Source organism: Prunus mume, linkage group LG2 (assembly GCF_029339155.1).
Source record: "Prunus mume cultivar Tortuosa linkage group LG2, ASM2933915v1, whole genome shotgun sequence".
In the NCBI taxonomy this organism is placed as follows: domain Eukaryota; kingdom Viridiplantae; phylum Streptophyta; class Magnoliopsida; order Rosales; family Rosaceae; genus Prunus; species Prunus mume.
Genome location: NC_142699.1, coordinates 44,534,468 through 44,559,225, shown reverse-complemented (window position 1 = coordinate 44,559,225; position 24,758 = coordinate 44,534,468). Strand labels below are relative to the sequence as shown.

General features: G+C 39.0%; 1 protein-coding gene and 2 pseudogenes across 3 annotated transcripts; 2 read left to right on the top strand and 1 right to left on the bottom strand.

The window, feature by feature from the left end:
- Nucleotides 1-4,346: 4,346 nt before the first annotated feature.
- On the bottom strand, nucleotides 4,347-5,227 carry LOC148920497 (DNA repair protein XRCC3 homolog pseudogene; annotated as a pseudogene).
- A 3,000-nt stretch (nucleotides 5,228-8,227) lies between these two features.
- On the top strand, nucleotides 8,228-8,827 carry LOC148920496 (uncharacterized; annotated as a pseudogene).
- A 2,237-nt stretch (nucleotides 8,828-11,064) lies between these two features.
- SKIP16 (SKP1/ASK-interacting protein 16) lies at nucleotides 11,065-17,873 on the top strand. Of its 3 annotated transcripts, none has more exons than XM_008224209.2 (5): nucleotides 11,065-11,401; nucleotides 12,573-13,292; nucleotides 13,906-14,124; nucleotides 16,430-16,536; nucleotides 17,486-17,873. In XM_008224209.2, the coding sequence occupies exons 1-5, from the start codon at nucleotides 11,195-11,197 to the stop codon at nucleotides 17,562-17,564; spliced, it is 1,332 nt and encodes a 443-aa protein (XP_008222431.2). In that variant the 5' UTR covers nucleotides 11,065-11,194; the 3' UTR covers nucleotides 17,565-17,873. The 3 variants fall into 3 exon arrangements, with proteins under 3 accessions (XP_008222431.2, XP_088901816.1, XP_088901817.1); XM_089045690.1 differs by having other exon boundaries at nucleotides 11,100-11,401; nucleotides 16,430-16,511; XM_089045691.1 differs by lacking the exon at nucleotides 16,430-16,536 and having other exon boundaries at nucleotides 11,100-11,401.
- The last annotated feature ends 6,885 nt before the right edge of the window (nucleotides 17,874-24,758 follow it).

Sequence of the window (24,758 nt, the reverse complement as noted above, 5' to 3'; positions counted from 1 at the left end):
TTAAAAAGACAGTGGTGAAAAACAAGGTGTTAAGACAACAATAGAGGAGCAATAGGAACACAATAAAAGGCAATAAGAAGGCAATACGTAAACACGATAGTCCAACTTTAACTCTATAATTGCAAAGACAGAGGTGAAAAACAAAGTGCTAAGACAACAATAGAGGAGCAATAAGAACCAATAAAAGGGCAATAAGAAGGCAATACGTAAACCTGACAGTCCAATTTCAACTCTATAATTGCAAAGAGAGGTGAAAAACAAGGTGCCAAGACAACAATAGAGGAGCAATAGGGAGGCAATATAAGGGCAACAAGAAGGTAATACATAAACCTGATAGTCCAACTTCAACTTTATAGTTGTCAAGACAGAGGTGAAAAAAGAGTTAAGACAGCAATAGAGGGACAATAAGAAAGCAATAAAGGGCAATAACAACGCAATACATAAACTTGAGTTTATATTGCTAGGCTACTTACTAGCTAAACATATACATATGCAGTTTTTCTATCCACTCTAGTTTCATGATTACTAATTCATGAAACCACAACTAATAAATAAGGAATAGCTGATCACATCAAAGCACAACTAATATCCAATTCCACTCCTATTACAACAATGATTATGTGGTGGAACAAAACTGGTGGCGCATCTTCATTTCTCAAAGCCATCTTCTAACCGTGTAGAAACCAGTAGCTTCTGTCCAATCTCGAACCTCCAAGTGATGAGCTGTGTTATGAAGGTGATATTCACTCGCATGTGTAGTTCCCCACTCCCTGTTTCTGCAACATTCCCAATTGCTTTTTATTCACCAAAGTATGACAACAAAACTCAAGATTGAGAAAAGTATAAGTATAAACATTAACAAGTTAAAGTCGGTGACTCTCTCACATTTGTAATTGGAATAATTTAGTTTATAACATTTGGTATTGTATGACCAAAGCTTCCTACATAAATTACAGTTCTTCTCACAAGACATTCATGCCCTCTTACATATGAAATTCCTACTGCAAACACAATCAAACCATTCAAACTTCATACTATGTGCATTGTACACCCCTTGGTTTCTATATCGTAGGAAGTTAACTTGCCACATCCATAAAACCAACTCAAGCAAATGAAAATTGAGAATCACAATATAGTTTTCCGTATCAATTGTCATCGATGACTATGAAACTATGGGAATTCGTAATATCCTAGACATTAATCACTTACTAGACGACCAAATTTGATAGCTCTGCAACTTTAGCTCTACACTCACCTAGATAACCTACAAAATGAAAATAGAAAGTGCATAAAAATTCCTAAAGATCGGTTACTATCAAGTATGATGTGTATAATCTATTAAGGGAATGACCAACTACAATATTATTGGACATTATTTGGAAACTTCATCAACGAAAGTTGATCATTATTTAGAAATTGGACAATATAATTTGGAAGCTTCATAAAAAAACTTCGCAAATTTCATTATTTATAATTGGACATTACTCACAACTATTTTTGCAAAAATCAACTCAGCAAAGTCCATCAACAACCAATATGTCCAAACTTTATTATAATTTTGTAGCATTTAGAATCAAGACACAAAGACACAAATTAAGACTTACATACCGGGTAGAAGGATATAACATTGGACCCATGATACTGTGGGAATCAACACAAAACTATCAAAGTTCTCTAGAAAAAGGACCAATATTCACAAATAAAGAATGCCAGCAACTGAAACCCGATTAATTACTGGCAATTGGTGATCAATCTCTGTAGTTGGGTGGGTCATGTGGTGGCTTACTAATTATGTAACTCGTTGGAAAAAAAAAATTATCACAGAGTTATGAACAAATCTAAAGACAACAAATGCAAAAGTTTTGAGTTGAATATGAGTTCTAATATTAGGAACCCTAACGACTTAATTGTGCAAACCTAAATTACTTATTTTGACAAAATAATGAAATAAAAGTACATAAAAAGAAAAACAAGAAAACTAGGGATTGAGAAGAGAGAATATTGTCATTACCATTCTCTAGAAATTTTGAAAACGATCTTCTTGCGTTATGCCTTTCTTCCAAATGTGCTATAATGCTATGAATTGATTCGCCGTTCTAGATGTGCGATGGGGACGACAGAGGACTGCGAGAGAGGAAGGAAGAGTTGGGAGGAATTGGGTTTCAGAGAAGGATACATGGTCAATATAATATCTATTCATATGAAGGGTAGTTTAGTACTTTCACATGAGGAAGTGAGTATTTGTGGTTAATATTTGCAAAGTGAGCATTCTTGATTAAGATTTCTAGTTTGTGAGTATGTACGTGCATTTCCCAAAAATAAAACATCTTGCAATAGATCATAGCAATAAACAGATTAGCATGAGATTAAAACACTAGATGTTCAGAAAATGGTGGAAAAAATGGTGAAAAAGTAGTTGTAAAAAAATAGTTTTTTTTGGGGGGGAGAGGGGTGGGTGGGTGGTGGACCATATGCCACTTGGAAAGAAAAAAAAATGTTGTATATACAAAATGAATGCTGAAAGAGGAGAAAGGAGGAGGGGGGTGTGCGTGGGTGGTGGATCATATGCCACTTGGAAAGAAAAAAAAATGTTGTACATACAAAATGAATGCTGATAAGTCACTTGACTGTTCACCAACTCCAAAAAAATTAGAATTTACAAAATTAACTACATGTACATAAGTGGGAAGAATAGGACTATGAATGCGAAACACAACTTTGGTTTCACCATCCATTATTCGAAAGCTTGGAAAGCAAGGGAGTTAGCTCTATTATCCATTAGAGGATCAGCGGAGGAGGCATATTATATCCTTCCGGCTTATTGCTATGAATTGGAGCATATGAATCCCGGCATAAAAATACACATCCAAACTGATGAGAACAATCACTTTGTGTATTTATTTATGGCGGTTGGCGCATGTATTAGAGGGTTTCGTTCTTCCATGCGCCCAGTGATAGCCGTGGATGCCACTCATTTAAAATCCGTACAAGGGCATTATGTTTGTAGCAAATGTATTCGATGGTAATCGAAATATATATCCTCTTGCTTTTGGGATCGGGGATTTGGAGACGGATGCATCATGGCATTGGTTTTTCACTAAACTTTATGAAGCCATTGGTGAGTGTCCCAATCTTGTTATTATTTCTGATCGCAATGTTAGCATAGAGAATGTGTGGAACAAAGTTTTTCCAACTGCGCAACATGGCATATGCTTTTATCATATGAAGGGGAACATGAAACGCACTTGCAGGTTGAAAAAGCGTGATCAAATACTTATGCACTTTGAGCAGGCTGCGAAATCTTATTCCATTGCTGAATTTGATTGTCATTTTCGCAAGATCAAGCGAAAGGAACATGTTGCTCAACATCTTGAACAGGTAGGGTTACATAAGTGGTCTAGAGCTCACATGGATGAACGCCGCTATAATGTAATGACAACAAATATTGCTGAGTCAATCAACTCAGTCCTTAGGTTTTCAAGGATTCTGCCGGTGGTTCATTTGATAAGGGAAATTATTAATCTCCTTGTGAAATGGTTCACCGAACGTCGTGAGTTGGCTTTGAATTGCACAGCAACATTGTGCCCCAATTTTGGAGAGAAGAAGTTGAGGAATAGGTTGGAGGATGCTGTAAGGATGAATGTCGTTAAAGTAAATAACGCATAGTTTAATGTTTTGGACAGTGATATGGACAGCCTTAGATTTGACGAACAACAGTTGTAGTTGTAGAAAGTTTCAGCTTGAGCAGCTACCTTGCAAGCATGTAGTTGCAGTTTGCCGTTTCTTGAACGTAAATGTATACTCAAAGGCTTCTCGGTATTACACTCGGAAAACCTGGATGGATGCTTATTCGGATAGCATCTACCCAGTATAGCCTCACAGAATGTGGGATATTCTGAAGATGTTCGAAGTCGAGTTCTGCTACCTCCCATGGCAAGGGTCATGCCAGGCAAACGAAAGATGATAAGAATTCCATCGCAAAGAGAGGGCACTATTACAAGAAAGTGCTCAAGGTGCGGTTCCGCAGGCCACAATAAAAGCACCTGTAAAAACAATATTCCATTGCGCAATGTATCTTAGACAATATGATTTGTGTTGCTTTTGTAGGTCATGTAAACTTTACTTTTATTTGTGGTGGGTTTCGTGTTATGTTGAATGGGAATTATTTTAATTTTGCATAATTTGGGTTGCATTGCTACAGCATGTTGTATTGCTTCCAGATTGCTATTATATTGTACTGGTATTGCCATTGCAATGTAAATTGTGAGTGCGAACTTAAAGGCCCTGTAATGTAATTCCAAAAGGATCCGAAACATTAAAGTGCTTAGGATTCCTTTATTACACAGTTACCGTGATACTCCGACTATACCTTCTTTTCTGATTACAAATTCAGCCGATGCATGGGCCAGATGTGGGGCAAATACAAGGTGAAATGTCATATGTGTTTCACTACATATAGTTGTTGAAGGAGCATTACGAATGTTAACCCCAATAGATCGCTCATGTCTTGCCAAGAACACTCTTGAATGTATGCAATGTGCCCAAGCCAGTCCCAAAGCCGAACTCACCCGTCTGCCTGATATGTCCAGGGACTCCAAGTTTCCCAACCTCACCTCATTCACTCCATCATGTGGCCCAATAAAATCCACCACTTGGTTGGTGACAACCACCACCAACCCAAACTTATGTGCTAAACCCTTCAATGTCCCGGATATGTTGAAGAACATTTTAGACCTCCTTTCAAATCTGCCAGTGTTGTCTGATACTGTGATCGGAACAACGTAGCAATAGAATCAATGACAATGAGTTTCACAGGTAGGCGGGTGTGATCAATGACAATAAATGCTTCTATGTCTCCAAGAACATGGATGAGTTGTTGAGCATCATGAACGCCATGAACATATATGTCTTCCAATGGCTCCAACCTTATTAAGTTGGGGTATGATGTATGATAAAGGTTGCCTAGTTGTTGCAATCGACGAAATGGGAAGCTGAATTCTATGAATATGTAGACGGATGAGCCCCCTAGTCCGCCATGTGAGGGTGGGAGTTGAGCTCATACCGTAAGTTGGAGACAAAGCTGCGTCTTCCCGAAACCACTCTCCCCTACGAATTCTATTATGGAGTTGCAGGGTATCCCACCCCCCAAGCAGTCATCTAGTATTGGGCATCCAATGGATAATTTAAGGGTTGAAAGAGGAAGGAGCATGAGGTTTTAGGGTGTCATGTTTCTGTAATTTTGGGGGGAATGTGATGGCTACAAGGCATGCATAATATATATATATATATATATAGAGTTCATTTTGAAGGTCTGTAATGTAGGCCATATGTCTTTTAAGGGATGTATACTTCATCCTTTTTCCAGTTTGTAATTACTTTTTTGTTTATTATTTATTTGTATTTTTTTGGACCAAACTAATATACAAAACATTCTGATGCAGTACGTTTAGGATCATATTGTAACTCTATTGTGCTCTTATTGATATAATATTGCCATTATACGCATGTTTATTGTATAGTTATTGCTGCTATATCGCCACTGAATTGGACATGATAAACTGTATATGCACAAATACAAAAAGAGGCATCATCATTCCATAAAATCCAATTTCCAAACTTACATAATACAACAACAGCCCACCCCATCGTTACATAATACAAAAAGATTTGGGGTTTCATAGTTCCATTTCCCTACTGTTGACAAATTCGAAGTTGCATACTCTTCAAGTGCGGCGACGGTGAATCATGAAATTCATGACTCCGGGCACAGTGATGTTGCCCCAATTTCCTGCCGGATCCACTATTTTTGCAAACTTACGAAATAGTTCGAATCCGCTTTCCACTTGTTGTTGCTTCAACTTGGCCATTTCTTCTGATTCCTTGAATACCATAATTGCAGTGGCAGGGGCAATTTCAATTTTTCCTTTCATTGCCTTTATATGTAGGAGATGCATGCAGGCATGATAACGAGAGCGAATTGTGCGCTTTTTTATGACACCCTATCTAGCTTGGCCCACCACAATTTTTGAAACTATGTCTGCATGGAGATTTTTTCAAAACATGGTATTGCCTCGACATTGCTGCATGCCATGGACCAAGTCTGCAGTGAGTGAATTGGGTGACTTGGCTTCTATTTCAGTCTCCCCTCCTTCAATAATTGAAAGCGTTGGGTTTGGTGTGAGGTTATGGTCCATAGTCTTCGATATTTATTGTAGGCTGGTGTAGGACTTAATTGGAAACAAGGGGGACTAAATGCGATGTGAGTGAAATCAGTAGGGAAGGTAATGGCTGCAAGCAGGAGTTAATGTGATGGAAGTTTTCATTTCAAACAGCTGGGTTGATTAATATAGGCAGGTTTTAATGACGTGGAGTAACTGAGAGAGTTATTGGCGAGAGGGATTAGGGGGAGTAATTGGCGGGAGGGATTGGCAGGAGTCTTGGGCGGGATAGTATTGGGCGGGAGTTATTACCTAGTTGACTTTATGCCTTTTTGTAATATATTTCTAATTTGGATGTTCTGAATTTGGTAATTTTCCCATTATGTAATACAAATAAGGGATTTGCCTATTTGCCTAATTCACCAACTAATTCAAATTGACCAATATGGTTATTGTCTTATTTGTTATTTCAGCAATCTCAATTTGTTTCCATTTTTCCATTATTCATATTTTCCTATTTTCCGATTTTCCATGTGTCCTTTTTTTCAATTATCCAATTATCCAATTATCCAATTTTTCATTATTTTTGCCTATTTTTTCCTATTTCCTATTTTGCAATTTCCCAAGTTTCCTTTTGTTCTATTTCCAGTTTTCCAATTTTTCAATGTTCCTATTTTGCCATTATCTAATTTAAAAAAATTTGCCTACTTTGCGTAATTGAGAAAGTAATTAAAATTGTCCAATATGGTAATTGTCTTATTTCCCATTTCCACAATTTCAATTTGTTTCCAATTTTCCTATTTTCCATGTGTCCCTGTTTCCTATTTTCAATTATCCAATTTTCAGGTTTTTTGCAATTTTCAATTTTTCTATTGTCCAATTTTCTTTTTTCCAATTGGCCTATTTTCTAAGTTTCCTTTTTTCCCTTTTTCCAATTTTCCAATTTTCCAATTTGCTAACTTTCCTTTTGTTCTATTTCCAATTTTGCTATTTTCCAAGTTGCATTATTTCCTATTTTTCAATTGAGTAATGCTAGGATTACCACATTTTTCATACCACAATTGTACCACCTCTCTAATAGCGGTGGAGCCCACTAATACAATGAGGCCAATTTTCCCATTTTCCAATTTGCGAATTTGCTTATTTTCCAAGTGTCCATTTTTCCTATTTCCTATATCGAATTTTCCATTTTTCCTTTTTTCCTTTCTTCCTTTTTTCCATTTTTCCTGTTTTCGGAGTTTCCTTTTTTTCCTATTTTCCAAGTTTCCTTTTGTTCAATTTCCAATTTTCCAATTTTCCAATTACCCAAATTTCCAAATTCCAATTTTCCTATAATCCAATTTTCCTCTTTTCAAAGTATCCTTTTTTTTCCTATTTCGTATTTTCCAATTTTCCTATTTTCTAAGTTGCCTAATTTTCCAATTATCCAAATATCCAATTTTCCAATTTCCCAATTTTGCCAAGCGTCATATTTTTTTTTTCCTATTTCCAATTTTCCTATTTTCCAAGTGTCCTTTATCCTATTTCCTAATTTCCTATTTCCAATTTTCCTTTCTTCCTATTTCCAATTTTTCAATTTTCCAATTTTGCAATTTTGCAATTTTCCAAATTTCCAAGTTTCCATTTTTTTGTATTTCTAATTTTCCAATTTTTCCAATTTTCCTTTTGTTCTATTTCCTATTTTACAAGTTTGCACTTTTGCTATTTTCCAATTTCCCCTTAAGGTTTGCTGTAAATTCGTTTGTAAGCCAATTTTATTGTTGTTAATGTAATGCTTACTGCTGTAAATTACAGCCAAGGAGTAAATGTTGTAGTTTGCAATCCCATCAATTGAATGACCAACTAAATACCCAATAAAGTCTTCATATACGTTCCTACATATAACTTCAGCTTTCTATATGTAAGTGCAGCATAGCCACCTTCTTAACAGGAAAGGTAAGTACTGTTTCTCAAAGGCAAACATTCTCCGCTACAATAGGCATATTGTTGTTTACAACTGGAGACTGAATGTACCTTTCTTTGTTTTGTTGCAGTCGACAGCTGTGAATTTTCCCCTACAATACTTAATGATGTCTGATGTACGCCCTCCAAACGACCATGTCAATTACTAGGGGGACCAGCTGTGGCATGTGCCATTCCCATCTCCACCTCTGACTCCCAATCACGATCCCACTTCATCTGGAAGTGAGGCTGAGAGCAATGATCCGCTTGAAAAAATCTCAGCCGTCAAGCACGACCTCCAATATTTGTCTAAGGCAACAGATTGGTGGGAGACTAAATGTGATATTCATGACCAAGTTATGGGAAACTTGGGCAACAAGTTGAACAAAGCATATGTTGGAGAAGTGAAGCAAACTCTAAAAGCAAAAAGTCGAAGCAAAGAGTTAGAGTCCCTGAAGTTAAAATTGGAAGAGACAAAGAAATATGCTGTCGAAAAATTCACACAATCTGAAGAATATAACCATGAAATGGTTGAATGTTTCAACAACGGCTTCGAAATCTTCAGAGATTATGCTTCGGTCATCTCACCAGACTACAATTGGAGTGACATTGATGTAGCTAGTGTCTGGGAGGTGCTCAATATGGGTGCAGAAGGAATGGCTCATCATAGCCTTGTGCATGCAACGAGGAGGAAGGACAAAGACATGGATCTTTTGATGGACCTCTAGTAAGGGTGAGTGCTACTTCAATTCTTCTCACCCGAGTACATGGATCTTTTGTTGCCTTCCTTTTCCCTTCGCGGGATAGTATATTGTTACGGTTCGGTGGCGATTTATTTTGCGTGTGAAATATAGTCTGTAATGGATGTGTGTTTATTGTATGTAGATTAACGTAATATTGTCATTCTATTGTATGCCTATTGCCTTACTATTGCCTTTTTATTGTGTAGATAGTGTATGCATATCGCCACCCTATAGCATGTATATTGTAATACTAGTGCTATCGTATTGTGGTTATATTGCTCTAATATTGCCTATATAGTGATGTATATTGGCCAACTATTGCTATTATATTGTATGTCAATGGCCATTTGGTATAATACCAGTCTCCACTTTGTTTAAAGTAATCCTTAATTCAAATCTCACGGACACGACAATTGTTATCCATCCTTATATTAGCATGAATTGATGTTGACCTTTCAAATGATAGTTGGAGTTGCACATCGATTCATATTCAAAAGGAAAGTAATTCTCTCCCTCAATGAATCTTCGTTTAAAAGAAGGCAACTATCAAATATTGGGTACAAAAATGCAAGATCCACGGTAATTTGGGCACAAACCACATATTACAAAACCAAGATGATTTTTGGCATGCTTGAAAAGAGAAGGGCCAAATACAACATAAAAGAAAATCCATTCAAGCTTCTCACTAAACATGGCTCAAGCACTCGACCATGGTTTCAATCCAAACCTACCCAACAAGGGCATACCACATGTCCATCGTAACAGAAAAGTGGCAATTCCAAAGCATGAACTACAATATGTTGCTTTTTCTCCTAAACAAAATTGTTACTAAAATGGAACAAAAGATCCCTAGCCTGCAATACAAGCGCAAATAGTCAATTGTCATACACACAAAACAGTGCAGGCAGCATCTGCAGCATACTTGAGAGCAAAGAACCTGCAACAAACAACCCCAGAAAGAAGATTGATACCTATATCTCATACGAAACAACTTCCTGGCCAACTGAAACATATGGATTTCAATAAATTAATGAAACAGAACTATCTAAAGTTCATTAAATACCCAAAATGTTTGAAGTCGAGATGTTTCCAAGCTACTATTTATCAGTTATCCAAAGAAATCCTCACTTATTCCCGAATGCTATAATTCGTAAAAATCTATGCAAACCATCAATACTATTTGTAAAACAAATAAAAAATAAAAAGGTTGGCATTGTGACTCTGTTATCCTCTTGAAACCAACCATTGACTGAAAAAGAAAGATAAGAAACCTTTCATAGTGGATATGTGGCTTACCAGTTCATCTAGGATTTCGATCGTCTACAATATTCCAACAAGCGAGTAAATAATCATAACAGAAGAATTCTAATAACCCAAATCAGTAACTGATTAGCAAATCATTGGCAAAGCTTTTTTCTGGCTTTATTGTACCCACTTATGATCTCACTTGGGTGCAGGCCCATCCTTATAAGCTTCTCTGCATTTTGCAGGAACTCCCCAGCAAAAGAAATGGTCATGTGGGTAAAGTATATTTTAACCCTTTGTAAACAGTATGAGGTTCCAAATTCCAATAACAACATAATGCTAAGCCAAAAAGTAGAATTGTTGTAGAACTTATTTAAACGAAACTAAGTCAAAACTAAATTGAGAAATCTTAAGAAAGCTGTATGCTTCACTAAGTCCACTAATAGATTCCCAGTGCAGGAAATGAAATATATCTATATCACATAAATTGCAAACAAAACCACAGAGATAAGAGAGTTTAGAGAGAATTATGAAATTGTGATATGGGTGCAATCAGTTTACAATAAAGATGTATTTATAGGTGGTAGTTTTAAAAATTTTGGGGAATGGTGGTATTTTAACAAAAAATTATAAAATGAGAGGTATTTTAAGCTATTTCCCTAAAATGAAATATACTGTCTACATAAGAGGCCAATGTGTAAACATATCCATATTCAAAGTTCGGAATAAAAGCCATACAAATCTTAAGAAAGTTTATTAAAAAATTATATCGAAGTCTTTTGAAAGTCTATCAAGTTCTATACGAATTCTAAAGTTCCATCAAGTGCTATGAACGCTGGCACTTAAACAAAATCTTTTTAAACGCTCTAAAATCCTAATTGAGAATACCATAAAACTTGTTTAAATTATTTGAAAATCTTAATTAAATACCACAACCACAAGACTTATTTGTTCCAAAATAATTCTTTAAAATGTCAATTAAATGCACCCAAATTTATTTGGTCGGTTCGGCCGAGTGTACCCAAAAACAAATGTCGCTATAGAACATTCTGACATTGCCTTGGAGAGCGTAAGTAGCAGTACACCTCTCGCAAGCCTAAGCAAGAGATGATGGGTTTGGAGGCAGTGGGTGATCTAGCGCTACACACAATCCTAAGCAAGTTAGAAGCCGAAAACTCAGCAAGAGCAGCCTGCGTGAGCAAGAAACTCAGAGCTTCGGCCTCTGAAGAGTCTCTTTGGTCCCATTTCTGTGCTCGAGACCTCGACCTTTCGCAACCCCTCGACCCTCATGGCAACCTCATCCCTTCTTTCAAGGTATTCCCATCAAATTCTTACCACTTAAAGACAAACCATGTATTTCTTTTCAAATTTGTTGCCTTTGAATTGAATTTTTATTTGGCGTCAAATTTCCCGAGTTTGTGATAATGGGCAACTAGGAAACTTACAGAATTTTCAGTCTGGCTGGTGAGTTAGTGCCTATTTATGTATTTTGGGTTCTGGGTCGGTTTCATGGGGTCCTCATTTGACTGCAATGTTGTTAAAAGATTCCAAAGTCTTTCTCTTTTGTTTTTAGATTGATTTCATTTGTGGATATGTGTTAGGAAATTCATCATAAACTTTTGCACAGACTGCATATCAACATGACTGATTGGTTGATTGGTAATTTGGGTAAAAGACTTAAATTCCAAGGAGTGGTCTGGGCAATTATCCTATGAAATTATAACCTTGTAATTTATGGGGTCTAGTTAAAATACTCCAGACTTATGGTACTTTTGGTTTTGTTGCGCGTTCGAACTTGCTTCTTGAGTCTAAAGTGTCAATACTATTTAAGCAGCATTATTTCTTAGGCATTTATGGGCTAATTATAATGGGCCCCTTGAGTGATGATAAGTACTATCTACTGGTCTATATATGTGCAATTATATCTTTATGCACTTCACACAGTCAACTTCTGTGTCTATTTTTTCATTTAAGTTGTGTTATAGATTCATATTTGGTCCTCGTCGCATGGTGTGAGAGATGTTTTTAATTTCCAAGAAATCTAGCCCTTGTTGTTAGCTTGATAAATTGTTGGCCCATTACCTAACAGCTTATCTTTTGGGGTCTATTGGTTGTCATGGTATCAAAGCTTTACTCTGCAGAGGTCCTGGATTCAAAACCTCCAATCTCCATTCCCGAACTCCTTCACTGGTTTTCAAGGTGCACCATGGGGATGCACTTGTATGTCTCTCTTTGTCTGCATTTAACTCTCCACGTACACAATGGGGCTAGAGGAGGCATGCTAGATACACACAGTTGACTCATTCCCTAACAGCTTATTCGTTTGGGGTCTAGTGATTGTCTAACACTCATGGAGCTTTGTGGAAATGGTGGTTTAATGTTTCATCCTTGAAGTAACTAGAATTGAGGCCTTTTTTAGTTGGTTATATATTTGATATGTGTTAAAAGGATATTATCTCTGTACTAACACACCTGCTCTCTCCAGGAAAGTTACCAATTATGGCGTGAAGCTTTTAGTATGTATCCTTGGTCGCTTGTGAAGCGAGTCAAAAAATGTTGGGACAAACTTAGAAACTGGTTGACTATTAATTTTCCAGAGGCTGAGTCTACACTGAACAAGGGTGCATCAGAAGCTGATATTCAAGAGTTGGAGAAAATCTTGAAAGTGAAACTTCCTCTCCCAACGAGGATCCTCTATCGTTTTCATGATGGTCAAGATTTTGAGGACAAACATTTTCAAAATAGCGGGGTTGGCTGTCCATTGGGCATCATAGGTGGTTATTCATTTTATGACCTCTTGATAAATGTGTATTTGTTGCCTTTACGTCAGGTCATCTCAGAAACAGAGGAGATAACACGCAAACAGGGTTTTTCTGTCAGATCGAAGTGTGTTGTTGTGGCTGCATCTTTTACATATATTAAGAAGTTTTTCCTGAACTGTACAAGTGGTCAACTCTATGTTGGTACCAGAAATCTTCGAGCTGATGGGGAAATGCTTCCTTGTGTACCAAATGCGTTGATTAGTTCAGTTCATGATTGCAGTGTTGATCAACAGCAGGATGCAATGCTGCTTTGGTTAGAAGAACACGGCCGTCGTTTAGAAAATGGCATTATTAAACTTCGTCAAGAAGAAAATTTCAGAAGCATCAGTCAATTTCCAGAAGAATCCCCTCTCTGTTCCACTGCGATAACAAATGGTGTAAAGGTAGGCAATTGTGTGTGTTTGAACATGTGCATGTGCAATTCTTTGCATAATAATTTTCTTTTGGTTCCTTTCTCTTGGGCCTACTAGAAAACAAGCAAATATTGCAAGTATATGTGGCATTTGATGTATATTGGAATGAACAAATTTAACTTTGTCAAATGGGCACTGGCATCGAGAATTAACTGCTCGTAGTTTGTGACCATGTCTCAGTTCAAGTCAGCAAACCCATATTTAATTCCTCGTTACCTCTTGTCTTGAGAAATAAGCAGGTAGTGTCTATGTTGTTGAAACAGGGCCCACTAGTTTCCACATATTAAAAAATCTTAGGCATCTCAAGTGTCAGACATGAGCTTCAGGCAGGCTGGATAAAATACTTTTTTTACTGGCAGCATCCCCCCACCTGCAATGTATGAGAAACTATTAAGTTTTTGAACATTACTATGAAAAATTACAGTTATATTTATTGTTCTAATGCTCTATTGGCCTGTCCATTATTCTTACAAAAATCCTGTTCTCTATAATGATATATTTGACATTAATTCTGAATGCAATTATAATGACTACTTACACTTTTCTGTTATATAAATTTATTCTTATTTGAATTCTATCTTAGGTTCGTGCTTCTGCTGTGTTTGTCCCGGAACTGGCTAACCTCCAACATACTTCTGAAAAGTATTTGTTTGCGTATTCAATCCGCATGTCCCTTCTTCCTGAAGGATGCATCATCAATGGAATGACATTCAGCTCTTGCCAACTGCATTGTAGGCACTGGATCATCCGTGCTAAAGATGTCGTGGTAGGTGATGTTAATGCAGAAGCTGTTGTAGGACAGGTACAATTTCACTTGGTCAATTACTTCCGTTGTCCAATGTTTTTAAATATATATATATTTTTTACAGAATCTTAATTGACACCCTTATTTCTTTTTTTTAGCAGATCACAAGTGATTTATCATTATCTTTAAATGGATGGATTTATTATTATTTTTCCAAATACATGACCCTAGAACGTATTTCAATTATAGTTTATAACAATCTTCTGATGCTTTTGTTTCAAGAAAACAAATCGTCTGATGTTATGTGTTAGAGCTACTAGTCTAATGACCTGCTTAGTCCATATAGTTTACTTGCCTGAAGTGTGCTAGTCTTATCGTGAGACCTAACTTTTTAAAAATCCATCTACATTCCTTTTTATGAATAATAGTACTTGAGAACTTGTTTGCTTATGAACCTGGTAATACTCTGAGAAATCAGATTCCTCCCATATATCCTCAAGAAATTAATTAAGTCACTAACATAGAGCGAATTAACAAGGACACTGCTATTTGAAGGAAAATATGAAAAAAAATGACGAGCTGGCAGATTCACTTTTAATTCAAGTGTGTTGCATCCAATTTATTATTAGTCCTTGTTCAAAATTCCTATTGCAGCGGCAAAGAGTCTAGAAAGATTGATGAGAAATATCTTGTGGTTGGGTAGATAGTACAGAAAGAAAGATAGCATGGTGGCTAGAATAGAAGCAACAAGATGGGGGCATAGGTGTGGGCAATTTAGTGGAGAGAATAAAGCCTTGCCTGGGAAGTGGTTGTGGAGATACCCTTTGGAAGCCAAGTCTTTGTGGTGTAAGCTTGATTTGGAGTAAGTATGGAGTTGCTACGAATGGTTGGGATGCTAAACCCTTATTGAGGGGATTCAAGTTGAAGTCCATGGAAATATATTTCTCAAGGTCTTCTTCTGTTTTGGGTCATATGGATGGAGTCAAATAGAAGGTTTTCTGAGGATTAGTCGGGGGAGGGTGAGCTTCTGGGGTCAAATTAGTTTTTGGTCTGCCCTTTGGGCTTCGGTCACTGTAGAGTTCAGGTTGTCTTCCTTCTTATTGAACTGTAAAGCTATCAGTTGATGTATCATTGTCATGGTCTTAAATATTGATAATGTTGTGGCCGATATTTCGTTTCTCTCACATCCTGATATTTTGGCAGGATACTGCACTTTATCGTATTGTTTTCGATTTTTTTCATCAATATTTTCCTTTTTTTTTTCTGCGCAATTGTTGGGGTGATATTTCCAGTTGTTTGAACGTTTGATTTGGTTAACTTCTCTCGAAAATTTATCGTACATTCGTAATGAAAGAAAAGGTTGACTTCTATTAAGGTAAGCTATAATTTATAACATCTGATCCCACCAACTATTTACTCACCTCCACTCTTATAAATATTGTATAATTGTAAGCTCCTCTCGTTCTCAATTTTTTGTCAGATTTTTTAATGAAATTATCTCTTATTCCATAGAAAAATGACCTACCCACAAATCTCCTAAAGCTTAAAGTAACTTTATTATTCTCAATTACTTAATCTTTTTGTATTTTTTTTGCAAATCTTGAATTCGGCATTCTCCATATCTGTTTCTTATTTCTCTTTATTTATTTTATTTTATTATTGTTAACTACTTAATTGGTTTAAATAATACTGTTATTAATTCACCATGAAATATATGAATAACAAACAATTGTAACAAATCATTATAAATGAAATTGATGTGTTTTAGTTAAACTGTAGTAACTAGTGAACCTTCTAAGTAACATTGCCTGTCAGCCTTGTCTCACATTCAATCTCAGTAACACAAGCCCACCATGCAACTAAGTTTTATCAATTTCTTTTATCAAATTAGTAGATAATTGATCAAATAAACATATCTCAAAGTTTCCATAGCTTTCTCACAAATTCCATTGTTTTTTTTTTTCAATTTTTACCAATATCGATATGTTATTGATATTTCCGGATTTCTGGATCTCCATTGTTTCCGTAAAGACCAATATTTAAGACTTTGATCGTGGTTTTAAGTTTGGGAGCCTGATTCTTTTCCTTTATGTGTAGTTTAGGTAGATTAAATTGTGTTTTTTCACTAGTGTAATTTCAGAGTCGACTCCATGTTCCCTGCCCGATTGCAGTTTTTGACATTTTATTAATAAATTTTTTGTTTCTTCTCAAACAGAAAAAGTACTGTTTCACCTAACCTATTTATAGACAAGTGTTTGAAAAATGAAAAAAAGATATTGAAGATAAACTTATGCTTGTAATTAAACTATGCATTGAAGGTGGCTAAATTTCTGTTATAAATCTTATACTTTCGTGTTTGCAGTACCCACTTTTGCATCCAGGTGACAGCGAATTTGTTTATGAGAGTTGCACACCTCTACCATTTTCTTCCGGTTCTATTGAAGGTTCTTTTGCTTTTATCCCTGGCAGGTACTCGACCTGAATACATTATGCATATAATAATTTTCTCCTGAAAAATTATCTGGTCTGCAAAGTGTTGATTGAAAAGCATTTTACTGTGATTTTTTTTTTGGTCGAAACATTTTACTGTGGTTATGTACTGACCTTGGAGCAAAGAGGGTTTGCAGAAAATGTTTCAGTTCTTTATGTTTTATCCACATGTACTAAAAATTCTAGGGCTTCTGCATCTTCGATCTGCTTTTTTAGGCTTTTTTCATTGAGAAGAGATAAAATACTGTATGATTTTCTTTCCCTCCTAACTTTTTACTTCTTCAGTGTCAAGCACCTGAACTAAGTAGATATGTGTTCAAGCTTTTAGTTCAGATTTTGACCTTGCATATGACTGGGATCTTAGTTGAGCCATACTGAGCCTGTTGACTTGCTGGTTGAAGAAGGTTCGGATAAGTGAGAACTTTGCTTAGAATGTAGAATTTCAAAGAAATTGCTTTAACGCGTGATGAACCTTAGAAAGAGCATTGCGTATAATTCATGGAAAAAAAAAAACCAAAACAACACCTTTGAGCTTGATTTGCTTAGAAGCGTAGTTTGGGACATGAAATGGGGTAGTTAGATGAGTAATAGGAGCAGGAGAGGATAGTTGAATCAAAGCCCTGAAAGCTAGGAGTTTGTGTTATGTTAGTAGGGGCTACAAAGATGCATCTTCCACCATATCAAAGTAGTTATGTTGAAGAATGTTTCTACTTGGCTGATATTTCACCAACTTGATTTTTGTGTATTCTGAACTTTGATTTCAGCTCTATATGAATATACAAATTATGACTGTTTGCATATAATTTTCTTGTAACAACCATGGACATAAATATTCAATTCCCATTCGAATGTGTTGTAAGGGATTATTGAACTGATATCATGATTAACATTTGCTAGTTAGTTACATCTTTGTTTCTGTTGGTTTTAGTTTGAGGGAGCCAAAGGGTGGCCCATTTGATGTTGCAGTGGCGCAGTTCCCCCTCCAAGTGCCCGACTACATCTTCTGATAATAAGATTGCGGGATTGACATGTTTTACATGGAAACTCCAGTGCAAGGATCATCATGCATGTGAGTGTTTGTATTGTTGGGTGACTGACCATAGCAGTCCTCTTTGTATTTAAATGATATATATTTTGCGCATTTGGAATTTCATTTTCTCAATGCTGGCCTGTAAGCAGAATAACAACCTATTTATGTGTGAAGAGCTCTAGGTAGCTCTTAGTGTGTTCCATGCTTTGATGTATCCCTGTACAAAATCTACAGACGCTAAAAGCAAATACAAATATCGAATAGCTTTGACCGGGTAATCCGGACATATGAATTTTCATTGTTGCTACTTTTGATCATTCTATTTTGAGACATTTTTTAGGGAAAGGTATCTGATACCTAATTCAAATTTAGTTTTGGTAGAATTAGTAGGCCATTATGATGCCAAAAATAAAAAAGGATTAACATCAAAAGACCCCCTCAAATTCTCAATGTGGGCCTCGGAATTTGAATTTCATCAATTTACATCCCAATGTTTTCAAATCTAACCAATTTAAATCTTTCGTTAAATTGACCGTTTGGTCAGACGTTAATTGATAACGTGTTCATTGTGGGATTCACCTATTAACCAATTAAAAAAAAAATATACATATAAAATAACATAAAATTAAAAAATTAAAAAAGCTTGAAAAACCCAGCCCCTTCCCTCCCAACAACCCAGCTCCTCACCCCCCGCCAGTTCCCCACCGCTTCCCGCACTAACCACAGCCCCCTCTCTCTTTCTCTGCACAACCAAAAGCCATGAAAAAACCAGAAATATACCCAATGACAGTCTCAAGCCAGCTCCTTTCTTCACTGGTGGAACAAACCCCCCTCAATTCAGCACGTTCTCAAGTTTTAGGTCCATGTAGATGATTCCCAGCATGTGGAGGTATTCCAAACCACCAGAACTTCCGCAGTATAAAACATGGAAATAGAGGTCCTAGTTAAATTTGGATTTTATTCTTTTTTTGAAAATTAAAAATCAAATAAAAAGAAAATTATGCAATTCAATATCTGAGAAAAATGGAGGAATATTCAAAAATTTCGATCTTGGCTCTGTGGGCCTTCTGATTCTACGCTAGAGCCTTTCTTGTCTATGAATTTCATGGCCTAAAAGCACAAGGAAGACGAACACCTTCAATCCTGATGGGCGGGACTGGAACCGGTGCGAGAGGGGGGTGGTGGTGGGGCCGCTGGGTTGTTGGGTAGGGAAGAGGCTGGGTTTTTTTTTAAGGTTCTTCTCGCGATCCCGATGGGTAGGATTGGAACCGATGCCTCTTAGGGTGCAGAGGTAGACGGTGTCGATGTCGCCGGCGCTGATGCGGAGGAGGAAAGGGGCTAGGGTTGGAGTGAGAGGGGGTGGGAGTGGTGAAGGCGCTGGGTTTTTTTTAATACAAATTTATAAATAAACCCAATTTGTATTTATAAAAAACACACTATTTAAGCATAAAACACACCTAAAATCAACCCCAAAATCAACTTTTGGGGTGTGTTTATAAATGAGTTTTGAGTGTGTGTAATGATGAGTTTTGGGTGTGTTTATATGTTTAAATAGTGCTTGAGTTTTTTATAATTTCAATCTCCATTTTGGGTGTTTTAGTGAAACTCCCTTTTTTTTATTAACCTTTATATATATATATATAATGTTTCTTTTTAATTTTTTTTTTTTTTTGGGATTGATTAGTAGATAGGTCACGTCATCAGTTAACGTCTGACTAAATGGTCAACTTAATGAAAGGTTTAAATTGGTCAAATTTAAAAACGTTGGGGATGTAAATTGATGAAATTCAAATTCCATAGCCCATATTGAGAATGACCCCAAACCTTGAAGGGGTTTTTGATGTTAATCCAATAAAAAATTATGGAAAATCATGACATGTTAAAATGCTCCAGGTGTTTTAGCTCATGTTTATTGTGTTAGCTAATGTGATTCAATTCGTTAAACTACTGTTAAGATATTAATAAAGAATTATAAATATTTGAATTCAATTTAACAAATAAATAATTAAGAAATAAAAATAAAATTTAAAGACTAAAAGAAATTAAAAACCGAAGGATCTCAACCACAACACCCCTCTCTTCTACCCTTCTCCCCAGCTACTTTCCCCACCCACACCCAAAAGCCCCAAGCCAGAGCCACCTCTGAACTCTAATCCACCCACTCCACCCCTACGCTACCCTTCTCTCTCTCTGTCTCTCTCTAAAGAACAATCCTTAACTCTCGACCATCTCCGAGCAAGATCTTCCCCAACCCAACCATTCCCTGGCCATTTGTCTCCACGCGGTTGCAATCCCACTCTCCCTCGCCCCACACTGAGCAGCCCCTCCTCCCGAGCACGCCCATCCTCTTTTTCTTTTTCTTTTTCCTTGTTTATACCAAAAATGAACAACCAATCAGCATCGGACACGTGGACCAAATTGGAGCTATGGAAGCCTTCGGCACCTAGCTACAGTTCTGTTCCTACCGATCGCATGATTAGGGCAACTTCACCCCAGGGCACGCGTGGCGATCCCACAATTGGAGTCCACAGTCCCACATCGAAATTCTAAACAACTTGCACGCCTCCCAAGGCCTATAAAAGGGGATAACTATCCCAACTAGGAGGTAATCAACTAGAACTTACGGCATATTGCCTATTGATCTATAGTTCAATCTTAATCCGTACTTACTTAAGCATCGGAGAGCCTTCGGCCGATACCACACCGGTGCCCTAGGTCTTACTGAGCGTTTGTTATCTTGCAGACCCTCGGTCATCCTTGGAACGTAGAGCATTTAAAATATTATTTTAAATAAAGTCACCTAGCCTACGGCAGGATGAAAATGTAGTTCAGAAAGCCTTCGACTTATTCCTACTCACGCCTTGGCGATCGAGTTCCTTAGCCTACGACAGGTTTTTAATTGTAAAACGAACTCCAAATGTATCTTTGCCTTCAGCAATCATTAATGAAAAGGCCTATGGCATATATTCACAACCTTCAGTGTGTTAATTTAAAAGATGTGGTAGAGACCATCGGTCGCAGTATACTACATTTTTAAATCCTTTTATTAGCCTTCGGCAATTAAGGTACCACGGTATTCTTTCCTACCGATAAAAGGTTAACTTGATTTTTACTAAGCCTATTAACGATTGGAAGATCACCTTATTTAGCCCTCGGCACTTTAAAGGTACACTTCACAGTTATTCTGTTACTAGCCTTCGGTAGTTAAATCAAATTCCTGCCGATTCAGGTTGCGCTTGGAAGTTAGCTTGTTATTGGCCTACGATTGATTAACTTTTATCTAGCCTTCGACATTTAAAAAGTTCCTAAGACGAGTTAAAGTAGAAACATGCCGAAAGTGAAACTACTTGGACAATCAAATTAGAAAATAAAACCTGCTCGAATTAAAATATGCCCTCGGCATCAAGGTGTTTACAAAATATTGCCTGACTGCAGTTACATGAAATAAAACTTAAACAAGGCTCAAGTGGCAGTCTTCTCCTCGACACCAGGGACAACGGGTTCTTCCGAAGCGTCCTCCCCTTCGTACTCTTCTATCATCTCTTAGAGCTCAACCAGCTTTAGTTGAAAATGAGAAGAAGCTTTTGGAGAAGATTAACATTCTGTGCTTGATGGAAGTTTTCTGTCAAGTGGCGGCCTCCTCGGCATCGGCAGTGGCCTCCTCAGCAGGACTCTTTTCAGGGCATCCTACCCTTGTAGTCCTCTATCATCTCTTGATTATGCCTTGAAGAGGGGATGATCTGCAATAAAGTTGAGGTTGAGCTTTTTTCGAGGTTGTACCGCTTGAAACGGTAGAGCAGATCCGTCATTTCCGAGCCCACCTCCTTGTCCGGCAAGGTAGAGAACTCGGTCGGCGACGGTACCCCGGATCGCCTCTGGACTGCAGCCTCGATCTTCCGAAGCCTTGGCCCGCTCCGACTCCTCAAAGGCCACCTGTACCGCCTCCTTTGCCTCTAGAGCCTCCCTTGCCGTTAGCTACGCCGACTCGGGATGCCGACACCAAAACTTGGCTTCATAAACCTTGACCTTCCGTTCGGCACCTGCATGTCCTTCGCCAAATTTGTGTGAGCTTGGATAGCCTTGCCACCTCGACAACCTGGCCCGGCCGTCTTTATAAGCCTTCTTCGCCTTTTGGCGGTATTGATGGCTCGCAGCGCCTGACCACATGTCCATTGAAGCACAGGAAACAAAGGAAAACGTTAGACAAGGTGTAAGCAAGCGGTAAAATAAGCGAGAATGGTTAGCGCCAAAGCTTGAAGATGGAAGGCACGGCCAGCCTCCTCCCGAAGGAGCTTCTTGGCAGGTCCTCAATCTTGGACAGCTCCATTTGCACACCGAGGATCATGTGGTTCTAAATTGTACCGTCTTCGATGGATAAGCCAAAGTGACGGGTTCGGCAGCGCCTCATCGTCTTCGGCAGCAAAGATGGCACGAGCTCGATCACCGCCGCGCACTTTGGGGCGGATTGGCATCGGATCGGCGGTGATTGGGCGCTACGGCCGCTTTGGAGGAGGTGCCCTCGGTAGGCACAGCTTGGCCAAGAGGCGGACCGGCCGCTGTCGCTCCGACTGCGCCGAGCTAGCGTTGAGTGAGCGAAGGCGCTAGGCAATGGTTTGGTCTTGGTCGACCCCTCCCGAGGACGCCGATACCACTTCCGGCTTCCGGCTCTTCTTTTTCCCTTGGAGGCCAAGCATAAGGCGCCGCTTAGATGACTCGTTCATCCTCTTTTCCTCGACAGCCCTCATTTCTTCGATCACTACAAAATCAGGATGGGTAAGAACTCGCATTGTGGCAATAAACAAGTTGAACCAAGTACACTTACTCTCGGCAGGATCGACTAGCTGTGTTTGGACGAGATTGTCGGTGAAAAGGAACTGTGGGTACACCCTCTTCTCGGCAGGGACCTTGCACCTCACCCTCTCCACTTACCGAATCTACGCTTGTGTAGGGATCGGCTGCTTGATTTTCCTACATGAAAAGCAACAAAAGGAAGCGGTCGTCTCAGCAGAGGTATTAGGGCGAACGTACCCAATGACATGTCATCGTCTGGCTATCCGGAAAGTCGTAGGGATCGGAAGCGGACGGTGTCTGGCGATTCCCAATCTCCGAAAGGAGCACCGCCGATTCCTCCATGACTTCGAGAAGTCGCACCGCGCTCACAAAGTGACCGCTCGGTAGCTCCCGAGACAGTTCACCTATTCCCATCCACCGTGATCGGCACTCTTTAACTTGGTGATGCTATACAGTCGAGCTGCTCATAGGAGGGGCCTCCCTCGCCGGCCATGGCGAAGGTGTGATCACTCCCATTAGCGCCACCTGTTGGGGTTGAATTGGCCGGGAGTATAGCCGATCTGTGTCAAGATCCTCTGAATGGCGGTGCGGTGAAGCCTCACTCCTTGCGATGAAGGGCGTCGGTGAAAAACCACCTCAACTTCCTTCGCTTGGCGAGGATTCGGTAGGGCCCGGAATCCTCATTCGTACCGACTCGGGATACGGTATTCCGCCCGATACTTGGCAATCTCCCGCTCAGTAATCTTGTTCGACCCAAGATAGTCAACGCCGAATAAGTGCATCTTCGGCACCCTCATAAGTACCCTAGGGTTACTTGGATATACTACGATACCCTCACCGAGAGGATGGTTCAGCGGCTGATTCTCCACGGCCGGAAGTGGAGGTCTTAGACTCGCGACCAGCGCTCGTCTCCCCAGGCATGACTAGACCAACATGGCGACCGTCGCTATAAACAATAGACAACGGTACGGTGCGTCATCAGCCCATTCCCGATGCCATGCGAAGGAACGGGCTGGGGCCTTCATCGAGTATCTCAACATCGTTGTCGCTACCGTCCCGGCATTAGGGCCTCTTGCTTTGCCGGAGTCAAAGAGACCATCGATGACTCCCACCGAACACATCAGTTCACGCTCGAAAATGACTCTCTATCAGACATCTACAAAAACAAGGAAAAAGGAAACTAAGGCTCATGCCAGATACTAGCTTACCGATCCTTACATCACTACCTATGGCGACTAGACTACCGAACGGAACCTTATGGTCAGTCTAGTTCGAACTAAGGAAGGACGTAACAATAGTTAAGGAAGAGAGCAAATTGAGGATGCCGAACGGTACCTTAAATCAAGCTCGGGCGAGGACGACGAATTCGATACTAATCGCTTTGACGGAAATCGCTTTTCTTACCGTTCGCAACGCCGAAAATCTCTGGGTTACCGTTAGCCCACGTCGAAAATCGCCTTAACAGAGCTCTCGCTTCTCACAAGCGCAAAGTGATTTCCTCTCGGAGTTACCCTATTTTTAGAGAGAGGGTTCGCAACGGTACACCTCAAAAAACCAAGCGGCGCGTGTCGCCGCGCATCATAATTGCCCTCGCCACGTGTCGCTCATCCTATAGGGGCTGACGGCATGCGAGGCACGCGAAGACGAAGTGCCCAATCGTCTATTCACACGTCAACTTGACGCGACCTTCGATTTCCCGATGTCAACCTCGAATGAACATGAACGGAAGGGCCAAAATTGAGCCTCCATCTGCTGGGTTACCGAAAGGTAGGACAACATTTCTGCCGAAGACAATTTCAAGTCCCCTTTTTAGAACTCTCGCAAGAAAACTTGGGGGACTCCTGTTTATACCAAAAATGAACAGCCAATAAGCATCGGACACGTGGACCAAATTGGAGCTATGGAAGCCTTCGGCACCTAGCTACAGTTCCGTTCCTACCGATCGCACGATTAGGGCAACTCCACCCCCAGGGGCACGTGGTAGTCCTACAATTGGAGTCCACAGTCCCACATCGAAATTCTAAACAACTTGCACACCTCCCAAGGCCTATAAAAGGGGATAACTATCCCAACTAGGAGGTAATCAACTAGAACTTACGGCATACTGCCTATTGATCTATAGTTCAATCTTAATCTGTACTTACTTAAGTATCGGAGAGCCTTCGGCCGGTACCATATCGGTGCCCTAGGTCTTACCGAGCATTTGTTATCTTGCAGACCAAACGCCCTACCGAGACCCAGTGCATACTGAAGGCCCAACATCACTAAGTTGCGCGGTAAAGTGTCAAACCATTTTTCTGCGTCAACATTTCTAATGCTATGTTTTAGTTCTAATGAAGTTTTAGTATGTTTTTAAATTAATTTCAAACAAGTTTATATG